The 21,807-nt window shown below is 49.4% G+C and overlaps 1 protein-coding gene across 1 annotated transcript; it reads left to right on the top strand.

Annotated features, from left to right (window-relative positions):
* The first annotated feature begins 185 nt into the window (after positions 1 to 185).
* On the top strand, positions 186 to 20,096 carry TOB2 (transducer of ERBB2, 2). The gene is made up of 2 exons (XM_068251784.1): positions 186 to 390; positions 14,541 to 20,096. Exon 2 carries the CDS (start codon positions 14,546 to 14,548, stop codon positions 15,440 to 15,442), a length of 897 nt encoding a protein of 298 aa, XP_068107885.1. The 5' UTR covers positions 186 to 390; positions 14,541 to 14,545; the 3' UTR covers positions 15,443 to 20,096.
* The last annotated feature ends 1,711 nt before the right edge of the window (positions 20,097 to 21,807 follow it).

Genomic DNA, 21,807 nt, shown 5'->3' with positions numbered 1-21,807 from the left:
TTATTACTAAGAATACTAGTCAGGGGGTGACACAGTACAAGGCTGTTCCATGCAGCTATGATGTGTCTACAGGAGCTGCACAGATGTTGGCACAGCCACGGGCAGTGAAGAGTTAACCTTGCAGGGAGAATGTAGATCCGGCAGCTCTTTCCATGGCCGCAGCACTCTGGGTGTGTGATGAGGATCCCTCCGCAGGGCTGCTAAGGCTGAAACTTTCCGCGGATTGGCCTCACTTTGGGCCGGGAGGAGGGAGGCTGCAGCGGATTCCCCAGCAGTGACCCCCGGATTGTGACCTACAGACACGGGGCCGGCCCCCCAACATCCATCAGAACAGTCCTCCTCCTCCTGCTGCACCCCCAAACCCCGGGAGCCCCATCCAATACCGACCAAGTAAGGACTGTCTACTGCCTGCCCTGCCTGGGTGGTCGGCTTGTGAGGGGGCGGGGGGCCTTGGCTGGAGGTGAACGGGGCTCTGGCCAGGATTGGGCCATTTCTTGGGAGGAGGTGGTCGGGTCTTTGGACGGGTTACTTGGCTAGAGATGGACCTGGTCTCTGGGGTTGGAGGGGTCCCTTGGCTGGAGATGGACCAGGTTTCTGGTCTGGGGTTGGAGGGGTCTCTTGGCTGGAGATGGACCTGGTCTCTGGTCTGGGGTTGGAGGGGTCCCTTGGCTGGAGGTGGACCTGGTCTGGGGTTGGAGGGGTCCCTTGGCTGGAGATGGACCAGGTTTCTGGTCTGGGGTTGGAGGGGTCTCTTGGCTGGAGATGGACCAGGTTTCTGGTCTGGGGTTGGAGGGGTCTCTTGGCTGGAGATGGACCAGGTTTCTGGTCTAGGGTTGGAGGGGTCTCTTGGCTGGAGATGGACCAGGTCTCTGGTCTGGGGTTGGAGGGGTCTCTTGGCTGGAGATGGACCAGGTCTCTGGACTGGGGTTGGAGGGGTCCCTTGGCTGGAGGTGGACCTGGTCTCTGGCCTGGGAAGATTTGTTCCTTAGCTAAGGGTTGTCAGGTTGTGTGGCTGGACTTGGACAGATTCTATGGTTGGAGGTGGATGGGTTGCTTGTCTGGAGGTGGACTAGCTCTGTGGCCAAGGGTTGGATGGGTTGTCTGGCTGGTCGGGGTTGGACGGGTTCTGTTGCTGGGGTGGACAGGTTCTTTGACTGGAGGTAGACTGGCCATAGTTGGACGGGTCCCTTGGCTGGAGGTGGACTTGATCTCTGGTCGGGGTTGGACAACTTCTCTGGCCTGGTTGGATTGGTTCCTTAGCTAGGGGTTGACAGGTTGTGTGCCTGGATTTGGACATGTTTATGGTTGGGCCCGGGGTCGATGTCATATTTTAGTAGGAGAGGGACAAGGTATCTGGCCGGGGGGTGGATAGGGTTCTGTTGCTGTGGTGGATGGATTCCTTGGCTGGAGGTGGACTGGCCATAGTTGGGAGGAAGCCTTGGCTGGAGGCAGATCAGATCTCTGGCCTGGTATATTTGTTCCTTAGCTGAAGGTTGATGACAGGTTATATGGTCGGTATCGGACTGATTCTCTAGTGGGATGTGGACGAGTTCCTTGGCAGAGGTTAGACGGGTTACTTGGCTGTAGGTGGACGAGGTCTCTGGTGGGGGGTGGACGGGTCCCTTGGCTGGAGGTGGTTGGGTTCCTTGCTGGAGTTGGACTGGCCATGGTTGGAAGGGTTCCTTGGCAAAGTTTGGACGGGTTACTTGGCTGGAGGTGGACATGGTTTGGTGAGTTCTCCAGTGAAAGGTGTAAGGGTGGGTTCTGTGGTCTGGGGTTCTGTGATGAAGTGGCAAGGTTTCTAATGGTGGGTTGGAGGGGTCCTGTGGTCGGGATAGGGCTGGTTCTGTGGTCGGGGTTGGGTTGGCTCTGTGGTCGGGGTTGGGCTGGTTCTGTGGTCGGGGTCTGGTTGGTTCTTGGGGTTGGACTAGTTCTGTGGTCGGGATTGAGCTGGTTCTGTGGTTGGGCTGGTTCTGTGGTCGGGGTCTGGTTGGTTCCTGGGGTCGGACTGGTTCTGTGGTCGGGTTGGTTATAGGGGTGGCTCTGTGGTCGGGATTGGGTTGGTTCTGTGGTCGGGGTGGTTATAGGGCTGGTTCTGTGGTCGGGCTGGTTGTGTGCTGGGGAGGTTGGTCGGGCTCTTCATCAGGCAGCGGCTGGAAGACAGGAGGACATGGTGGAGGTGGAAGGAGCGTCTGTTTTCTTCTCCGGGATTTACTCTCCGCCATATTGGAGAGTTCAGGCTCTGCCATCTGTTTATATGAATATTGCCGATCTTCTTACATTCCACCTCCTGACTGGGGTCGGATTGTCCCCCCATCAAATGCCCAAATCCCCCATCCTGGTGCCTGACCTTAACCCCTTCCTCTCCGGAGGACATTAACCCCTTCCTCTCCGGAGGACCTTAACTCCTTCCTCTCCGGAGGACCTTAACCCCTTCCTCTCCGGAGGACCTTAACCCCTTCCTCTCCGGAGGACCTTAACCCCTTCCTCTCCGGAGGACCTTAACCCCTTCCTCTCCGGAGGACCTTAACCCCTTCCTCTCCGGAGGACCTTAACCCCTTCCTCTCCGGAGGACCTTAACCCCTTCCTCTCCGGAGGACCTTAACCCCCTCCTCTCCGGAGGACCTTAACCCCCTCCTCTCCGGAGGACCTTAACCCCCTCCTCTCCGGAGGACCTTAACCCCTTCCTCTCCGGAGGACCTTAACCCCTTCCTCTCCGGAGGACCTTAACCCCTTCCTCTCCGGAGGACCTTAACCCCTTCCTCTCCGGAGGACCTTAACCCCTTCCTCTCCGGAGGACCTTAACCCCTTCCTCTCCGGAGGACCTTAACCCCTTCCTCTCCGGAGGACCTTAACCCCCTCCTCTCAGGAGGACCTTAACCCCTTCCTCTCAGGAGGACCTTAACCCCTTCCTCTCAGGAGGACCTTAACCCCTTCCTCTCAGGAGGACCTTAACCCCTTCCTCTCCGGAGGACCTTAACCCCCTCCTCTCAGGAGGACCTTAACCCCTTCCTCTCAGGAGGACCTTAACCCCTTCCTCTCAGGAGGACCTTAACCCCTTCCTCTCCGCCTGGCACAGAAAACTCTGATACCCCCAGATATTTTACCCCATCACTGCTGTCCATTTGTCAGTCCTCCACCCACCTGACAAGCAACCTCTGATACCCCCAGATATTTCATCCCATCGCACTGTCCATCTGTCAGTCCTCCACCCGCCTGGCACGGAACCTCTGATACCCCCACGTATTTCATCCCATCACTGCAAGGCTGATCAGCAAGCTATTCTCTGGGGAAACTGGTACATGAGACAAAAACAATGTAATTGGCTGGATAAATTGTCCCATGTATGGGCAGCTGCCACCCTCCAGGTAGCACAGTTAGGATGCTGTGTCCATGCTAGTGTGGTGGAAGGTGGAGAGGGCAGAGCTGTGGCCAACTTTAGTGGGAGATGGTGGGTTCCGGCAGGCTTGGTCCATCTGCTTCCAGGATGTTCTTCCATAGATGTCATAGAAGGAGAGGGTCTGATGACATTTATACATGCAGTCAGGTTAGGCTCAGCACATTAAATAATGTAACACCATTTGCATTGTCATTGTGTTACAGTTGATGTTTTGCTAGCGGTTGGTTTGCACACTCATTGCTGGTTGTCTTTATATACAGAGCTAATTCCTAGAATGAGCCCAGTGTGTGGAGGTGGAATGTAACATGGCTGCCTGAGAAGGCACAGCAGCCATTATAATACCCACCAGGAGAAGCTGCCCTTTATGGGGGTCCTGGTGTTACCTTCCCTGGTAGAATGTTTGTGAATTGCCTCTGGAGTGCAGGAGAATGTCCCCTGGAGGTCCACCTGATGGTGTAGAGATCTCTCATCATAGCAAATGAGGTATTAGGAACAGTATGGGGCAACCAAAGCAAACATAATAATACTGAGCTAGGTGGCATTTATTAAAGGGGAACAGAAGTAAGAGGTATACGGAGGCTGCCATATTTATTTCCTTTTAATCAATACCAGTTGCCCAGCTGTCCTGATGATCTATTTCTCTGCAGTAGTGTCTGAATTACACCAGAAACAAGCATGCAGCTAGTCTTGTCAGATCTGACATTAATGTCAGAAACACCTGATCTACTGCATGCTTGTTCAGGGGCTATGGCTAATAGTATTAGAGGCAGAGGATCAGCAGGGCTGCCAGGCAACTGGTATTGCTTAAAAGGAAATAAACATGGCAGCCTCCATATACCTCTTACTTCAGTTCCCCTTTAAAGGAGTCTCTGAGCTGGGATCCTGTGGCTTCTTAGCTGTTATTGGCTCTGAGCTGGGATCCTGTGGCTTCTTAGCTGTTATTGGCTCTGAGCTGGGATCTTGTGGCTTGGCAGCTGTTATTGGCTCTGAGCTGGGATCTTGTGGCTTGGCAGCTGTTATTGGCTCTGAGCTGGGATCTTGTGGCTTGGCAGCTGTTATTGGCTCTGAGCTGGGATCTTGTGGCTTGTTAGCTGTTATTGGCTCTGAGCTGGGATCATCTGGCTTGGCAGCTGTTATTGGCTATGAGCTGGGATCCTGTGGCTTCTTAGCTGTTATTGGCTCTGAGCTGGGATCTTGTGGCTTGGCAGCTGTTACTGGCTCTGAGCTGGGATCTTGTGGCTTGGCAGCTGTTACTGGCTCTGAGCTGGGATCTTGTGGCTTGGCAGCTGTTACTGGCTCTGAGCTGGGATCTTGTGGCTTGGTAGCTGTTATTGCCTCTGAGCTGGGATCTTGTGGCTTGGCAGCTGTTATTGCCTCTGAGCTGGGATCTTGTGGCTTGGCAGCTGTTATTGGCTCTGAGCTGGGATCTTGTGGCTTGTTAGCTGTTATTGGCTCTGAGCTGGGATCCTGTGGCTTCTTAGCTGTTATTGGCTCTGAGCTGGGATCCTGTGGCTTCTTAGCTGTTATTGGCTCTGAGCTGGGATCTTGTGGCTTGGCAGCTGTTATTGGCTCTGAGCTGGGATCTTGTGGCTTGGCAGCTGTTATTGGCTCTGAGCTGGGATCTTGTGGCTTGTTAGCTGTTATTGGCTCTGAGCTGGGATCATCTGGCTTGGCAGCTGTTATTGGCTATGAGCTGGGATCCTGTGGCTTCTTAGCTGTTATTGGCTCTGAGCTGGGATCTTGTGGCTTGGCAGCTGTTACTGGCTCTGAGCTGGGATCTTGTGGCTTGGCAGCTGTTACTGGCTCTGAGCTGGGATCTTGTGGCTTGGTAGCTGTTATTGGCTCTGAGCTGGGATCTTGTGGCTTGGCAGCTGTTATTGCCTCTGAGCTGGGATCTTGTGGCTTGGCAGCTGTTATTGGCTCTGAGCTGGGATCTTGTGACTTGGCAGCTGTTTTTGGCTCTGAGCTGGGATCTTGTGGCTTGGCAGCTGTTTTTGGACTAGGTGGGATTTGGCTGGAACAGCAGAATTTCCTGAGATTCCAGTTGAAGGTCTCTCTGTTGAGGGGCGGAGGGGGGACCCGGAATAGAGACTTCCCTGGCTTTGTGGGACACACTGCTGTTTATTATCAGGTGTACATTAGCAGTGATAATGAGGTGACATTTATTTTCTATGGGACGTAGCTGGATAAAGCGAGGCACCCTGGCCTTACAGTACAAGGTTAGTGGCCTCCTCCCTTTCACCTTGTTTTATGTGTAAACAGCCATCTAATGTCAGCTGCAGAGAAGCCGGCCTGTGATTGGCTGCTCTCTCCACACCCCTGGCTGCTTCATCTACCAGCGGCTCCATCTTATTTAACCCTTTGTCATCTCCTGGCAGCTGCAGACAGCTGGCATTATACCCGAGGCTATCATTCTTCTTATTTTACTATTGTGTAACTCCTCACTATTCTCCAGCACAGCTGAGCAGAATGTGCAGCAGCCGGCCTCTGTATTGCCTCCCAGTGATGCTTCACTCCACAGCTATGTGTGCGCGGGGGGGGGGGGGGGGAGGCATGGAAGGGAGGGTCACAACCATGTGTGCTGGGGGAAGGGGGGTGCAGCCATGTGTGCTGGAGGGGAGGGGCAGCCATGTGTGCCGGGTGAAGGGTGGGTACAACCATGTGTGCTGGAGGGAAGGGGCAGCCATGTGCCATGTATAAGGAGCCCACAACAAGCCAGGATCATGCAAATGATTTGATAACAGTAGTTCAGGGTCTTTGGTCAGAATAGAGACTGTTCTAGTCCACTAGATGGGTGATTGGCAATAAGATTGCATAATCAAGCTAGCAAAACACTAGGGGGGAGGGCCCTGCCAGAGGCTTTACAATCTAAAGGGTGGGGGTGGAGACAATAGGGGCATCTGTTGAGAGGGTGCCCAGCAGAGCATATTATTGTACAATGGGGGGGGGGGGGGGGGGTAGGTGAGCAAGAAAAGGTGAGTCTTGAGGGCTCATTTGAAGGTATTAAAGCCATTGGGAATCCACACCTTAAAAATAAAAGTCAGATACTCACCTAAGGCGCCCTCCGTGCTGCGCTGGCTCCCCCATTCACATCCACCACCGCGGGGACTTCGGGAGCCAAGTGCTCCCGAAGACAGGCGGCTCCACACTGCGCACGTGCGAGTGCGTCATAGAGGGCGCTCGCGCGTGCGCAGTGTAGAGCGACCCGTCTTCGGGAGTACTTCCAAAGCCTCCCTTCGGCAGGGAATCAGCGGTATTTGACCAAAACGGTCAGATACCAATACGGGGGAGCCAGCGCAACAACGAGGACCGGGAGAGGAGAGGGGATGCTCTATGGCCTAGGATCTCAACGTGTGGTACGCGTACTCCAGTGGGTACCTCTGATGGTTCCAGGGGGTACTCGGGCTTGATATACTTAACATAAGAATACAGTCAGAGTTTTAGAAAAAAGATAAATCTTATTTAAACAACACCAAATTAGTATTTTAGGACCAATTCTCATGCACTACAATTAAAGAGACACTGAAGTGAAAAAAACATTATGATATTATGATTTGTATGTGTAGTACAGCTAAGAAATAAAACATTAAGATCAGATACATCAGTCTAATTGTTTCCAGTACAGGAAGAGTTAAGAAACTCCAGTTGTTATCTCTATGCAAACAAGCCATTAAGCTCTACGACTTTCAAAGTCGTGGAGAGGGCTGTTATCTGGCTTTTATTATCTCAACTGTTCCTGGACTATTTACTTTTTCTCTGCCAGAGGAGATGTCATTACTTCACAGACTGCTCTGAAAGACTCATTTTGAATGCTGAGTGTTGTGTAATCTGCACATATTATAGAGTGATGCAATGTTAGAAAAAACACTATATACCTGAAAATAAAAATATGAGAATATTTTCTTTGCTGCTAATCTTCTAGTAATTATTCATAGTACACAACCAATTCATTATATCATATATTTTTTCGCTTCAGTGTCTCTTTAAATATATATTTGTCAAAAGGTACTTGTGATAATGTTTACTATGCTAGGGGGTACTTGGTGAGTACAAGGTTCTAAAAGGGGTACATACCAATAAAATGTTGAGAAACACTGCTCTATGGGACCCAGAGCCTCCCTCTCCTTAGGTGAGTATCTGGCTTTTTTTTTAGATTTCGGATCCTATTCACTTTAAAGGTGGGAGAGTCTGATGGCTGGTGGGAGCAAGTTCTAGAGAGTGGGGGCAGCCCTAGTGAAGTCCAGCAATCGTGCATGGGAATGAGATACGCACGGTGCAACTAAGCGCAGGTCATTGGAGGATCGGAGGGGGCAGGCTGGTATGTGCCTGTGGTCAAGATCGGAGATGTAGGTCAGGCAGGTCCTGTGTGCTGATTTGTAGGCCAAGCACAGAATGTAGGAGTTGATCCGGAAGCAGATGGGGAGCCAGTGGAGAGCTTTATAGAGGGGAGTTGTGGGGGTGCTGTGATGGGAAGAGTTGATCAGTTTGGCTGCCACATTCATTACTGATTGAAGAGGGGCAATATGATTAGAGGGGATAACTGATAAAGGGAATTGCAGTAGTCTAGGTGGGAGATGACAAGGGCATGGATGAGGAGTTTGGTGGTGTCAGGGACAGGTAGGTGCGGATCCTGGAGATTTTGCGGAGGTGGGGTTTGCAGGATCGGGTAATACTTTTGGATGTGGGGTGCAAAGGAAAGTGCAGAGTCCAGGGTAACACCTAGGCAGCGGGATTCAGGGGTAGGGTGGATGGTAGTGTTGTCGATAGTGATGTGTAAATCTGGGAGGGGTGCAGCTGTGCGGGGTGGGATATCAGAAGCCCAGTCTTGTCCAGATTAAGCTTCAGGAACCTTACGGCCATCCAGGAGGAGATGCATGTGAGGCAGGTGGAGACCTTGCCCATGATGGAGGAGAGATCCGGGTGTGGAGGTATATCTGGGTATCATCGGCATGAAGCCATCAGTGTTCTTCAAAGTGGCACATGCCCTCCGGTGACCTACAGATTGGCACACGCCCATTGTTGCTTTTCTCAAAAAGTTGGATATAAATGCCGAGTGGCAAAAGTGTTCATGGTGATTATCATTCAGCAAGTCATTTATCCAAACGTGAGAGTTCATTGGGAATTGCAAGAGGAGGATTTCCGACCCACATAGATTAAAAAAAAAAAAAAAAAAAAAAAAACTACCTGTAAGAAAGGTCTCTGGAAAGAATTATTGCCAGTTTTTTTCATAAAAAAATGCCTTTACTGGTAATTCCTAGAAAGAAGAAGATCCGAGTTTTGGAAAATAAATGTAATTTACATGTCAAGCCTCACTGGTTGGAGGTGGGATGGTGTGTGTGTGTGTGTGTGTGTGTGTGTGTGTGTGTGTGGGGGGGGGGGGAGCGGGGGGGCTGGTTCTGACGGAATGCTGTCTTGGTGGGGGGGAGGGGCTGGTTCTTATGGAATGTTCCCTTGGTGGGGGTAGGGGGAGTGGCTGGTTCTGACGGAATTCTGTCTTGGTGGGGGGAGGGGCTGGTTCTTACAGAATGTTCCCTTGGTAGGGGGAGGGGCTGGTTCTGACGGAATGCTGTCTTGTTGGGGGAGGGGCTGGTTCTGATGGAATGCTGTCTTGTTATGAACGAGCACTGCAGCCAATCACACTGTAGACTAGAAGAGGTTTGTATATTTAAATATTGTTTCGCAAAGGGGATTTTTTAGAATAAAGGTAAACACTTTGCATATTTTATAATATGGTTTGAGAAGGTTCTGTATATCATTGTTCAATGATGTTGACAGATAAAGGTGATACACAGCTTACATTTTGCAGTTTATTTTTAGTGGAAAAGTAACCATAGGTCCTGCATGGAATGCTGACTGAAGCTCTGATGCACAGGAGTAGAGGATTTATACTTCAGTCACTGGGTTGGTTTGCATTTTCCTCTGAAGTATTTTGGTATCAAAGGTGTCCTCAAGGCCTCCAGGAAAGTAATTCTAGATACCTCGGAATGTGGGAAAAGATATAGAAGGAATGGCAGAGCTGGGCATCAGTCATTCCAGGGCCTAGAAAATCACCAACAAATGCTAGCTTTCCAGGTCCGGCTGTCCCAGCATGTTAAGCCCTAGCATAGAATGAGTACAGCAGAGCGCTGCCTGTAGGGCCTGTGAGGAAATTCTGGAGCACAGCGGAGCGCTGCCTGTAGGGCCTGTGAGGAAATTCTGGAGCACAGCGGAGCGCTGCCTGTAGGGCCTGTGAGGAAATTATGGAGCACAGCGGAGCGCTGCCTGTAGGGCCTGTGAGGAAATTCTGGAGCACAGCAGAGCGCTGCCTGTAGGGCCTGTGAGGAAATTCTGGAGCACAGCAGAGCGCTGCCTGTAGGGCCTGTGAGGAAATTCTGGAGCACAGCAGAGCGCTGCCTGTAGGGCCTGTGAGGAAATTCTGGAGCACAGCAGAGCGCTGCCTGTAGGGCCTGTGAGGAAATTCTGGAGCACAGCAGAGCGCTGCCTGTAGGGCCTGTGAGGAAATTCTGGAGCACAGCAGAGCGCTGCCTGTAGGGCCTGTGAGGAAATTCTGGAGCACAGCAGAGCGCTGCCTGTAGGGCCTGTGAGGAAATTCTGGAGCACAGCAGAGCGCTGCCTGTAGGGCCTGTGAGGAAATTCTGGAGCACAGCAGAGCGCTGCCTGTAGGGCCTGTGAGGAAATTCTGGAGCACAGCAGAGCGCTGCCTGTAGGGCCTGTGAGGAAATTCTGGAGCACAGCAGAGCGCTGCCTGTAGGGCCTGTGAGGAAATTCTGGAGCACAGCAGAGCGCTGCCTGTAGGGCCTGTGAGGAAATTCTGGAGCACAGCAGAGCGCTGCCTGTAGGGCCTGTGAGGAAATTCTGGAGCACAGCAGAGCGCTGCCTGTAGGGCCTGTGAGGAAATTCTGGAGCACAGCAGAGCGCTGCCTGTAGGGCCTGTGAGGAAATTCTGGAGCACAGCAGAGCGCTGCCTGTAGGGCCTGTGAGGAAATTCTGGAGCACAGCAGAGCGCTGCCTGTAGGGCCTGTGAGGAAATTCTGGAGCACAGCAGAGCGCTGCCTGTAGGGCCTGTGAGGAAATTCTGGAGCACAGCAGAGCGCTGCCTGTAGGGCCTGTGAGGAAATTCTGGAGCACAGCAGAGCGCTGCCTGTAGGGCCTGTGAGGAAATTCTGGAGCACAGCGGAGCGCTGCCTGTAGGGCCTGTGAGGAAATTCTGGAGCACAGCGGAGCGCTGCCTGTAGGGCCTGTGAGGAAATTGGAGCACAGCAGAGCGCTGCCTGTAGGGCCTGTGAGGAAATTCTGGAGCACAGCAGAGCGCTGCCTGTAGGGCCTGTGAGGAAATTCTGGAGCACAGCAGAGCGCTGCCTGTAGGGCCTGTGAGGAAATTCTGGAGCACAGCAGAGCGCTGCCTGTAGGGCCTGTGAGGAAATTCTGGAGCACAGCAGAGCGCTGCCTGTAGGGCCTGTGAGGAAATTCTGGAGCACAGCAGAGCGCTGCCTGTAGGGCCTGTGAGGAAATTCTGGAGCACAGCAGAGCGCTGCCTGTAGGGCCTGTGAGGAAATTCTGGAGCACAGCAGAGCGCTGCCTGTAGGGCCTGTGAGGAAATTCTGGAGCACAGCGGAGCGCTGCCTGTAGGGCCTGTGAGGAAATTGGAGCACAGCAGAGCGCTGCCTGTAGGGCCTGTGAGGAAATTCTGGAGCACAGCAGAGCGCTGCCTGTAGGGCCTGTGAGGAAATTCTGGAGCACAGCAGAGCGCTGCCTGTAGGGCCTGTGAGGAAATTCTGGAGCACAGCAGAGCGCTGCCTGTAGGGCCTGTGAGGAAATTCTGGAGCACAGCAGAGCGCTGCCTGTAGGGCCTGTGAGGAAATTCTGGAGCACAGCGGAGCGCTGCCTGTAGGGCCTGTGAGGAAATTCTGGAGCACAGCGGAGCGCTGCCTGTAGGGCCTGTGAGGAAATTCTGGAGCACAGCAGAGCGCTGCCTGTAGGGCCTGTGAGGAAATTCTGGAGCACAGCAGAGCGCTGCCTGTAGGGCCTGTGAGGAAATTCTGGAGCACAGCAGAGCGCTGCCTGTAGGGCCTGTGAGGAAATTCTGGAGCACAGCAGAGCGCTGCCTGTAGGGCCTGTGAGGAAATTCGGGGATTCTGTAGACTTTGTTCAGTAGATAACAGCATATGAATACCGTCAGTAAAACGTTGTAGATCTACATGGTAGGTTTCTGCCTTTGCAACAGAACCTTGTGGGCCATTAACACCCATGCAAAACCCAAGACTTGTGAAATATGTTGTGAACAGACAAAGCAATGATGGTTACTCGCCCTCAATACGGGAAGACAGATTTGGCAAAAACCCAAGATTGCATTTTACTAGAACTTCGTAACTACTGTGTAGTGGGAATGTTTTAGTTTGGGTCAGGGCCTGGGACGCTCACCATCACTGAACCCAATAAGAACCGACCTCTTCACTGTAGCAGAAGGGGCTTAGGGGCAATGTGAGAACATCTGTTAGGAAACTGAATTTCAGCAGAAATTAAAACTTGCAATATGACAATGACTCTGTAATAGAAAAAAAACCCTCTGGGGGATACTTACCTGGGTAGGTGGAGCCTCAGGGTCCCAATGGCCTCAGTTCACTAAGCAGTTTAGACTAGTCTACAGATGGTTTTTAGTCTACTGATGGTTTGGTGTCATGTTTTAGACCTGTTTTTAGACCTGGTGTAATGCTAAACATACACGGTTCGAGAATGTCCTTCTCAATCGAGCCGCTGATGGCTCGATTGATAATATCCGACAGGTCCGATGACCCGCCGGATAGATTCCCTGCAGGCGGACAATAGCGGGGAATCGAGTGGCTGATAAGGAGCGCCGGCGGGGACGCGCCGGCATCGAGCCGCTGGCTCGATACCGACGCATAAACTTATCGTGTATGCCCAGCATTACATTCAGTAATTACACAATTCACAAAGGCAAACGAGGATTAACCACGCCCACTTCTCCTGACAGAGATTAGACCAGCTGATTTCTGTCGGTAAAGTCATTCTGTGAGGTATTTTAGATGTGAGGTTGGAACCTTTTGAATTATTTATGCAGGAGTATAATTGTATGTAGATGAGAGCTCATCAGAGGAGGAGGATGTCAATCATAGCTACCCGCTTCTGAATTGCATCTTTTGATCATTTCCCCTGCTTTAACCACCTAATTACCAAATGGTTTAGACCAGGTCTAAAACGTTTTGTAAGAGTGAATTCACCTTTGATGCAACTGACCATCAGTAGATTAAAAAACATCTGTAGTCTAAACTGCTTAGTGAATTGAGGGCCAATGAGGCTTCCCCGACCTCTGAAGTTTGGAGGAATCCATCACTGGCTCCCCCTGAAACCTCCCCCGACAGAAGCTTGGAGGAATCCATCACTGGCTCCCCCCGAAACCCCCCCCCCCCCCCCGACAGAAGTTTGGAGGAATCCATCGCTGGCTCCCCCCGACAAGCGAACATTTATTTACCTCTCCGGGATCCAGCGCAGGCGCAGTAGTGACTCTTCATTCGGGCTAGTTGAAAATAGCGCAGCCCGATCGTATCCGCTGTTCTGCGCAGGTGCAAAGGACGCACGCCAGCACTGTAGAGCGAATACGATCGGATTCTGCTATTTCCGCCTTAGCCAAACGGAGGGCCGCTAGTGAGCCTGCGCAGAATTGCGGTGGGTAAATATTTACCTCACCGCTGTTCGGGGGTCGCATCGCTGGATTGCCGGGACACCGGAGGACGGGGGATGCCACGTTAGGATCCAGAGGCTTCTCCTTCCGAGGTAAGTATCCCCCAAAGGTTTTTTTTTAATTATAGATCCTCTTTAATTGGTCATTAACCACTTAAGCTCTCAGTTGTTTTCACTTTATGCATACGAGCAATTATCACTTCCCATTCATTCGCCTATAACTTTATCACTACTTATCACAATGAACTGATCTACATCTTGTTTTTTCCGCCACCAATTAGGCTTTCTTTGGGGGGTACATTTTGCTAATAGCTACCTTACTGTAAATGCATTTTAACAGGAAGAATAAGAAAAAAAACGGAAAAAATTCATTATTTCTCAGTTTTCGCCCATTATAGTTTTAAAATAATACATGCCTCCATAATTAAAACCCACGTATTGTAATTGCCCATTTGTCACGGTTATTTCACCGTTTAAATTATGTCCCTATCACAATGTATCGCGACAATATTTTATTTGGAAATAAAAGAGCATTTTTTCCGTTTTGCATCCATCACTATTTACAAGCTTATAAAAAAAAATATAGAAATATTTCATCTTTACATAGATATTTAAATAGTTTAGACCCTTAGGTAAATATTTGTGTTTATTTTTTTTTATTTATTTTTTTTATTGTAATGTTTTTGTTTTTTTTGTTTATTAAACATTTTATGTGGGTATTTTTGGGAGGGTGGGAAGTAAATAGTGTTTCATTTAGGGAAATATTTGTTTAGTGTATTTTTTTTTTTTACTTTTAGATGTAGTTTTACTCTTTGGCCACAAGATGGCAACCTTGAGTTTGTTTACATGATGTCACTCTAAGCGTACAATGTACGCTTAGAGGGACATAGAGTCAGAAAAAGCGAAGCTTCCGAGAGAAGCTGCTGCTTTTTCTGCAGGGGAGAGGAATCAGTGATCGGGCACCATAACCCGATTCATTGATTCCTGGGCTACCGAATCTGCGGCCGGGAGTGCGCATGCACGCGTGCGATCGGCTGCGGGAGCGCGCATGGCCTCCTTGACGTTTTTATACATCGAGGACAAAGTGGTTAAATCTTTCAAGGAATAGCCTAAAAAAGTGGAGGAGGGTTCATGAATGGACAGGGCAGGTGAGGTTCTAAATCCTGCTGAGATATGGTAGACTGATCTGCCCCACATGGAAGAAACGTCCCAAACATTGCACAGCTAAGACATTCTCATTAATACTAAATCTTCACACAAGCACAATATATACACGCGTGTCACATGGCTTGTACTTACTGTTTCATGTTACTGCAGGTCAGAGAGTTCGCGTTGTGTAATTCTGTCTGGCTGGAACTTATGCTGTATCTTTTATGTAAATGTAATCAGTAAAAAGTCTTATTTCTCATACCGACCATTATTTTTATTTTCCTATCTACAGAGAATATGCATCTGGAGATCAAGGTCGCTCTGAATTTTATTATTTCATATCTCTACAATAAACTCCCAAGAAGAAGAGCGGATCTCTTTGGAGAAGAGCTTGAAAGACTACTGAAAGGCAAGTACGAAGGGCACTGGTACCCGGAGAAACCTCTGAAGGGTTCTGGCTATCGATGTGTCCACATCGGGGAAACTGTGGATCCAGTAGTTGAACAAGCAGCACGCAGGAGTGGGCTTGACATTGAAGATGTACGAGCAAATGTACCAGAAGAGCTCAGCGTGTGGATCGATCCATACGAAGTGTCTTACCAAATTGGAGAGAAAGGAACGGTTAAAGTATTGTACCTGGAAGATGTGGAAAGCAGTGCTGAGCTGGACACGGAGATAAAGAGTAGCTTCAATCCCGAGGCACAAGCATTTATCCCAATCACTAACCAGGAGACCTCCCTGTCCAACTCACCATCTCCATCATTTGGTCAGTCCCCAAGCCCAACTTTTATCCCCCGTGCCACCCAACCCATTACTTTCACAACCGCCACCTTCGCAGCTACAAAATTTGGCTCAACAAAGATGAAGAAAGGAGGTCAACGTATGGCGAGATCGCCCACCAATACCCTGGCAAAGCACAAAGGTCTTTCTCTGTCTGTTCATTCATTGAACTTCAGTCCAGCCCAAGGAGCTCCATCTCAGCTTTCTCCAAATGCCAAGGAGTTTGTCTTCAGTGGTCCTCCTGGGATCTTCTATGATGGTGATAGCCAAAGCCTACAAAGCCCGGGCCAGTTTTCTACTCCCTTCAACAGCGGGAGCAGTCTGTTCAATGAGAAATCCCCTTTTGTGGATGGATTAAACTTCAGCCTTCCTTATCCAAACCAGCCTTTTCAGCCGGTTGTCTTGGCTAATTAAATTTATTGAATCATTTCTATATTCTTCTCTCATTTTTTCTTTCAAAACAAAAAGATTGTCTTTGATTTATAAAGCTAAAACAAACAATGGTGACACTGGGAGTTTTTAATTGCATTGCCACTGGACACTTGTGAAGTTCTCACTTTTTTTACAAGAAGATAAATATAAATTAAAATATATAAATATGGAGAGTATATGGATATCTAGCTGGTTTCTTTATTTTTTTACCTTTTCCACTGGATACACCAGAATAAATATAATTTTTTGTGGATTGTTTCCCCCCCTCGTCTGTCATTACAGGATGGAAAACTGAGAGTCATGGTGCTGGTTGGTCTTCACCACCATATCAGTAGAACCTCTGGAAATATTCTGAGTGGAACAATTGGTACGTTTTTCCGCTGGGTTCAGATTCGCATCCTCTAAAGACTATCTTCTGCCGGCCAGCAAGAACAAGTGAAATTTTGTGAAATGAGGGCTGGGAAGGGACTTTTCTTTTTCCTGCCCTTCCTCTGATTCTACAACACTGGTCACTAATTTACTTCCCTCCTCCCAAACCTTTGTGATCGGGTTTTCCTGGATGACTGTAGGATCCGTTCTACGCACCTTCATAAGCTAACACTACTGCGGTCTCCGCTACAAGCCCTGCCCTCTGCATTGCCTCAATCAACACTGATTATTCTGTAGCAGATGTAGTCCACATCTTACTGCATGTTCCAGGGTGCCTGGAGAGAGAGACCTCCCACAGCAGTATTTGGCGTAGGCCTGGTCTACTGCCATTCAGAGCAGAGATAGTGGTAGGACAGTATAAAGTGCTATGATGGTGAGAATAATGTCTTTATTGCTTCACATATTGCAGCTGATGCCTACAGGTTTGTGTCTTTTATACTGAAGAAGGTTGTGAAGGTTTTTTTAAAGCTCTTTTTCTGTATAACTTAAATCTACAGAATATTCCATCTCCCTCTAGGGGGGACTTAGGGGCCCCAATGATTACTTGGGAGTTCCGTTTTATCGGCACTTTTAAAGTGGGATTTCAAGTGAACCCGTCATTCTCCATTCTAGCAGTATTATATGAGAATACCTGAGCCCTGCACAACAAACCTGACAGAGTCTCTTGTTGTAAGACCATATTACGGTGTTTCTGTTCTCCTACTTGCTGACCTCTTAATATAGAAGACATATTTAGGTATGTGAAATATAATCTATTCTAAAATAGGCCAGCGTGGCTAAAAGAATGACATTGGAAAAATATAATATATTAATAAATGTTTTATATTATAGGTATATTTTTAAAGCTGTTTATAAATCCATTTTTATTTATTTTATTTTCTAAAACAATTTTGAGATACGTGTTGTAAGTATCATCAATGAATATATTATAAAAAAAAATATATATTTAACAAAAAATTGCAAAAATATTTAGAGTCCATCTTCTGAATGCAAATGTCGTACTTTGATTGTTGAGAGACTTTGAGAAGGAGCGTGCCCACCTGAAATCAGCCCACAAAGCTTAACGGGCAAATAGGGCTACTCATCAGGAAGGCATTAAAGGATAGCTGTACTCACAAATATGACTCCTCCTCCTGTCCTCTGGAGTCCTTGTGGAAGGCAAGTCCTTCTGATTACCCCTCTTTTTTAGGTTCCAGAATGATAGATCTCCGCCTTCTGTTCCATAAAGTATCGCTCCATTCATAACAGTCCACTCCCTTCTTCCAGGAAGTTGTGGGCGGGCTTCGGTTGGGGGCGTGACTTCTGCCATTACAGCCATATTTTTTTATTGGCCATAATGCAAAAAAAGTCACACCCACCACCTTAGGCAGCAAAGGGTTTTTTTCCAGGCCGTACTCTTACCAGTAAAGGAGGTGCAAGGTCAGTCCGCCAGAGCACCAGCCCGGACATATGGGCCCACATGCAATTCACTTTTTCTCTCGCGTTTTCTCCTAGGTGACATTCTTAAACGTGTAAATCAAATGCTTTTTAAGCCACGAAAAAGCAAGAAAATACTCAAAATAACTTTTGATCGTACTTTTCACGTTCTTCTTAGCTGAAGAGTACCAGAAAGTTAATCTAAATAGAAGATTAAAATGATCTCAAAGGAGAGAACTCAGGAGAAGAATATAATTGCATATGGGCCCTGGTGAGCAACCCACAAGGACCAGCACGCTCCACAGTGCTTCTGAAGTTAGACTGGCTTTTATTGGAACTATTTATTCAGAATGTTGTGCTCACTCCGGCCCATACTGAGGTGTGGATGAGCCCCAAGTTATGGTTTATAGCAGAGCTGCAGTCATGATTGCAGAGCTGTGTGTCCTGCTAGCACAGAACGGTCCGCGTTCCCATGAAGCAGCCTGAAATGAGAAGTTTTGTTGTACCAATTCTTGACCAAAATAAAGAAATGTCTGCACTACACAGGATGGATACTACACACGTCATATATGCTTATCACAGCCAGATATTTGTGGACATGTGACCTGCCACGTCATTCTGAAAGTGTTACAGTCTCAGGTGAAGCCCCTCCCCTTCCACCCCAGACCTGGTGGGCACACATGAAGCCCCCCCCCTTCCTCCTCAGACGTGGTGGGCACACATGAAGCCCCTCCCCTTCCTCCCCAAACCTAGTGGGCACACATTAAGCCCCTCCCTCCCCAGACCTGGTGGGCACACATTAAGCCCCTCCCCTTCCTCTCCAGACCTGGTGGCCACACATGAAGCCCCTTCCTCTCCAGACCTGGTGGCCAAACATGAAGCCCCTCCCCTTCCTCCCCAGACATGGTGGGCACACATGAAGCCCCTCCCCTTCCTCCCCAGACGTGGTGGGCACACATGAAGCCCCTCCCCTTCCTCCCCAGACCTAGTGGGCACACATGAAGCCCCTCCCCTTGCTCCCCAAACCTAGTGGGCACACATGAAGCCCCTCCCCTTCCTCCCCAGGCCTGGTGGGCACACATAGTTACATAGTTATTTTGGTTGAAAAAAGACATACGTCCATCGAGTTCAACCAGTACAAAGTACAACTCCAGCCCGTCCCCCACATACCCCTGTTGATCCAGAGGAAGGCGAAAAAACCCCCACAAGGCATGGTCCAATTAGCCCCAAAAGGGAAAAATTCCTTCCTGACTCCAGATGGCAATCAGATAAAATCCCTGGATCAACATCATTAGGCATGAAGCCCCTCCCCTTCCTCCACAGACTTGGTGGAAACACATTCAGCACAGCAGGAGTCCATGCTGACTCCAGGTACCCTTTACACCCGTCAGCCAAGTGGACAACACTGTATATCGGCTGCTAGAGAAAAATACAATCGGCTTTATCCAGGGCAACCATCTGCTGTGAGAGGATTTTAGCACTTTAGTGAGAAAGCTGAGCGAGCCCCGGAGAAGGAAGTGGTAGCTGGGCATATCTGCACATGGTCAGCCCAGGCTTGGTATATTAGAACTGGGAGTGTGTTACCCACCAAACGTGTATTGTTGCCATGGATGGAAGCATCAGTAAAGCTTTATAAAATGTCAGCTGCAGGAGGAGGTGTAAAGGTTGTCTTGTAATGAGGATAAGTGACCTTCTGACATAAATGCACCAGGTACCCATCTCCCCTCCATGATGTGACGTGTCACTGTTTCCATGGTGACTATGGGTGGTGTCAGAGAGACCATTGTTACATCTCCTCACACACCACACATGCCAGATATATTATATATGGATGGAGCAATCCTGATCTGAAGCGTCGGGTTCTTCCACATTCCCGGTATTTATCAGTTCACTTATACTGGAAACAACAGAGTGACTCCTTCATCAGTCCTACATCAAGGTGCCCATTCATGGTCCAATCTCCAGAATGATCGATTGGTTCCGATTGACGATTAGACGATCCGGTCACAACAATCGGATCAGACAGTCTATCGTTCAAGAGATTGTACGGTTAAGACGGAGATTGTACGGTTAGGACGGAGATTGTACGGTTAGGGCGGAGCACTCGGCAGACATGGCTGCTCTGACCTTTCCTTTGTGAGACTTCAGTCCTGGCTCTGCTGTAATGGGGCTTATTTATAGCATGCCCTCCTGACACCCCCCCCCCCCCTATACTGGTCATCCATCCATGGTCCAGTCAGGTGACTGCAGCGTGGGAGGCGGAAGTTCTGATCGCACTGATAAGTATGTTGTTATAAGAGTGATCATCAGGATTTGTGGAGCAGAATATCACATCAGCATTGCTTATAAATGGACCCCATGGCTGTCGCTCCACCTTGTGACGCTCTGATTGGTGGAGCTGGTGAGAGCCCCTCCCCTCTGTGCAGAAGCGGCTTCTTGTGACGCTCTGCTCTGATTGGTGGAGCTGGGGGGAGCCCCTCCCCCTCGGTGCAGAAGCGGCTCCTTGTGACGCTCTGCTTTGATTGGTGGAGCTGGATAGAGCCCCTCCCCCTCGGTGCAGAAGCGGCTCCTTGTGGGCGTTTCTCCTCCCATCTTTGGTGCTCCCTCACTGGGGCACATTTGGGGGGGGGGTAACAGATGCGCTCGATTCCTGGTAGAAAACATTTTTATTGCCATGAATGCCTCCTCTGTACTGGGAGATGTGGCTGACCATATCCCCTCCTCCTTTGACTGTAGCTACAGGAAGGAGTGTGCTGCCAGTATGCGGGGGCGGGGAGACTCTTGGTACGTGTGTGGGGGGGTCTGTCAGTATATAAAGGGGGGTTGTGTCTGCCAGTATCTGCTTCTGGGGAAGGGGGGTTTGTGGGGGTCTGTCGGTGTGTGTGTGCAGGGGGTGTGCACTTTAGGGAGGGAAGGTCTGTCATTTTAAACCCTCCAGGCTGCTACTGGCGAGAACATAAACCCTCTCCCTATTATCTGCCTATTTGTCTGCCTGTTTCTCCATTCATCCAGACAGATTTACATAGAGGGGCGTGTGCAGTATAAGGGGCGTGTCTCAGCCACACTCTACAGCTGGGAGACTTTTTAACATAGTGCAATGAACACTTTTTATTTATGGACTGGTAAGAAGGCCCAGCCATTAAAGAACGAGCGCTAGACCAATCAACGCATGCGCAACCTACGTACGCGCGCACTGCCGCATCCCAAGTGAATGCCCCTCCCCACTGCTGCCCGAAGCATCCCCACGCCTGCGCGCCGGCCCCAACGCACAGACACAGGAGGACACAGGGAACGGGTTATATAGGATTAGCAACCTACAAGGTGCACAGACAGAAAAAACCTGAAGCAATATTTGTCTGTAAAACGGTGTCAACCTCCGAGGACTCTTCAGTGAAGGATTCAATGATGTAAACCAGGTGCTAACACTCATCATGGATTTATGTGCGTTACACATATAGGGGATTATTATACAGGAATATTGTTTAGTGCAGGATTACACAGTTATAGCATGCAACGGGGGGTTGTCGAGTATTGCACTCCACCAGGCTTCACACACCTGGTCCGCCGGTGCTCAATCCCTCCCTGGGTCACCACTTCACAGCAGGTACAATAAATGTAGAAATGAAGGCGGCACGCCAATGGCGAATAAACGTGCGTTTATAGAAAAGGTAGCAAACACGACATGTTTCGGGATGAACCCCTTTCTCAAGTGTACATGTACTCTCAGTGGCATGTACACTTGAGAAAGAGGTTCACCCCAAAACATGTCGTGTTTGCTACCTTTTCTATAAACGCAAGTTTATTCGCCTTTGGAGTGCCTCCTTGATTTCTACATTTATGATACACTGTTATACCAAACAGGTGCTAATGACCAGGAGAGCATGTGAGTGAAAACACAGATGAATGACAAACGGGTAAAAGATAAGCCAGGCAGTACTGAGGAGAAATCGCTGAATCTTACACAAAAGCAAGACTGAGCACAGCCACAAGACTCAGAGGGGTCTGACTGCACCCGCCAGGGGTCTCAGCAGAAATGTCAAGGAAATCGGCTGCTTCCAGATCTGCTCCCCCAACTCTTCTCATCCTCACAGGTTTGTGGCGGCATTTCTTCACATGGAGATGGAGATCTGGTCACAATGAATATTCTCCTCAATGCTGATCCATGTAGACAGATATCGATTGGTAGTAAATACCCTCAGAGAGGCTTGTGGTCAGTGATTGGTTCTTCTCAATGTATTTAGAGTTCCTCAGAGGTTTGTGTCAGTGTCAATGTATGGAGAGTTCCTCAGAGGTGTGTCAGTGTCAATGTATGGAGAGTTCCTCAGAGGTGTGTCAGTGTCAATGTATGGAGCGTTCCTCAAAGGTGTGTCAGTGTCAATGTATGGAGCGTTCCTCAGAGGTGTGTCAGTGTATGGAGCGTTCCTCAGAGGTGTGTCAGTGTCAATGTATGGAGAGTTCCTCAGAGGTGTGTCAGTGTCAATGTTTGGAGAGTTCCTCAGAGG

The sequence above is a fragment of the Hyperolius riggenbachi genome, chromosome 9 (genome assembly GCF_040937935.1).
Source record: "Hyperolius riggenbachi isolate aHypRig1 chromosome 9, aHypRig1.pri, whole genome shotgun sequence".
In the NCBI taxonomy this organism is placed as follows: Eukaryota; Metazoa; Chordata; class Amphibia; order Anura; family Hyperoliidae; genus Hyperolius; species Hyperolius riggenbachi.
This window is presented reverse-complemented; position numbering and strand designations above follow the sequence as displayed.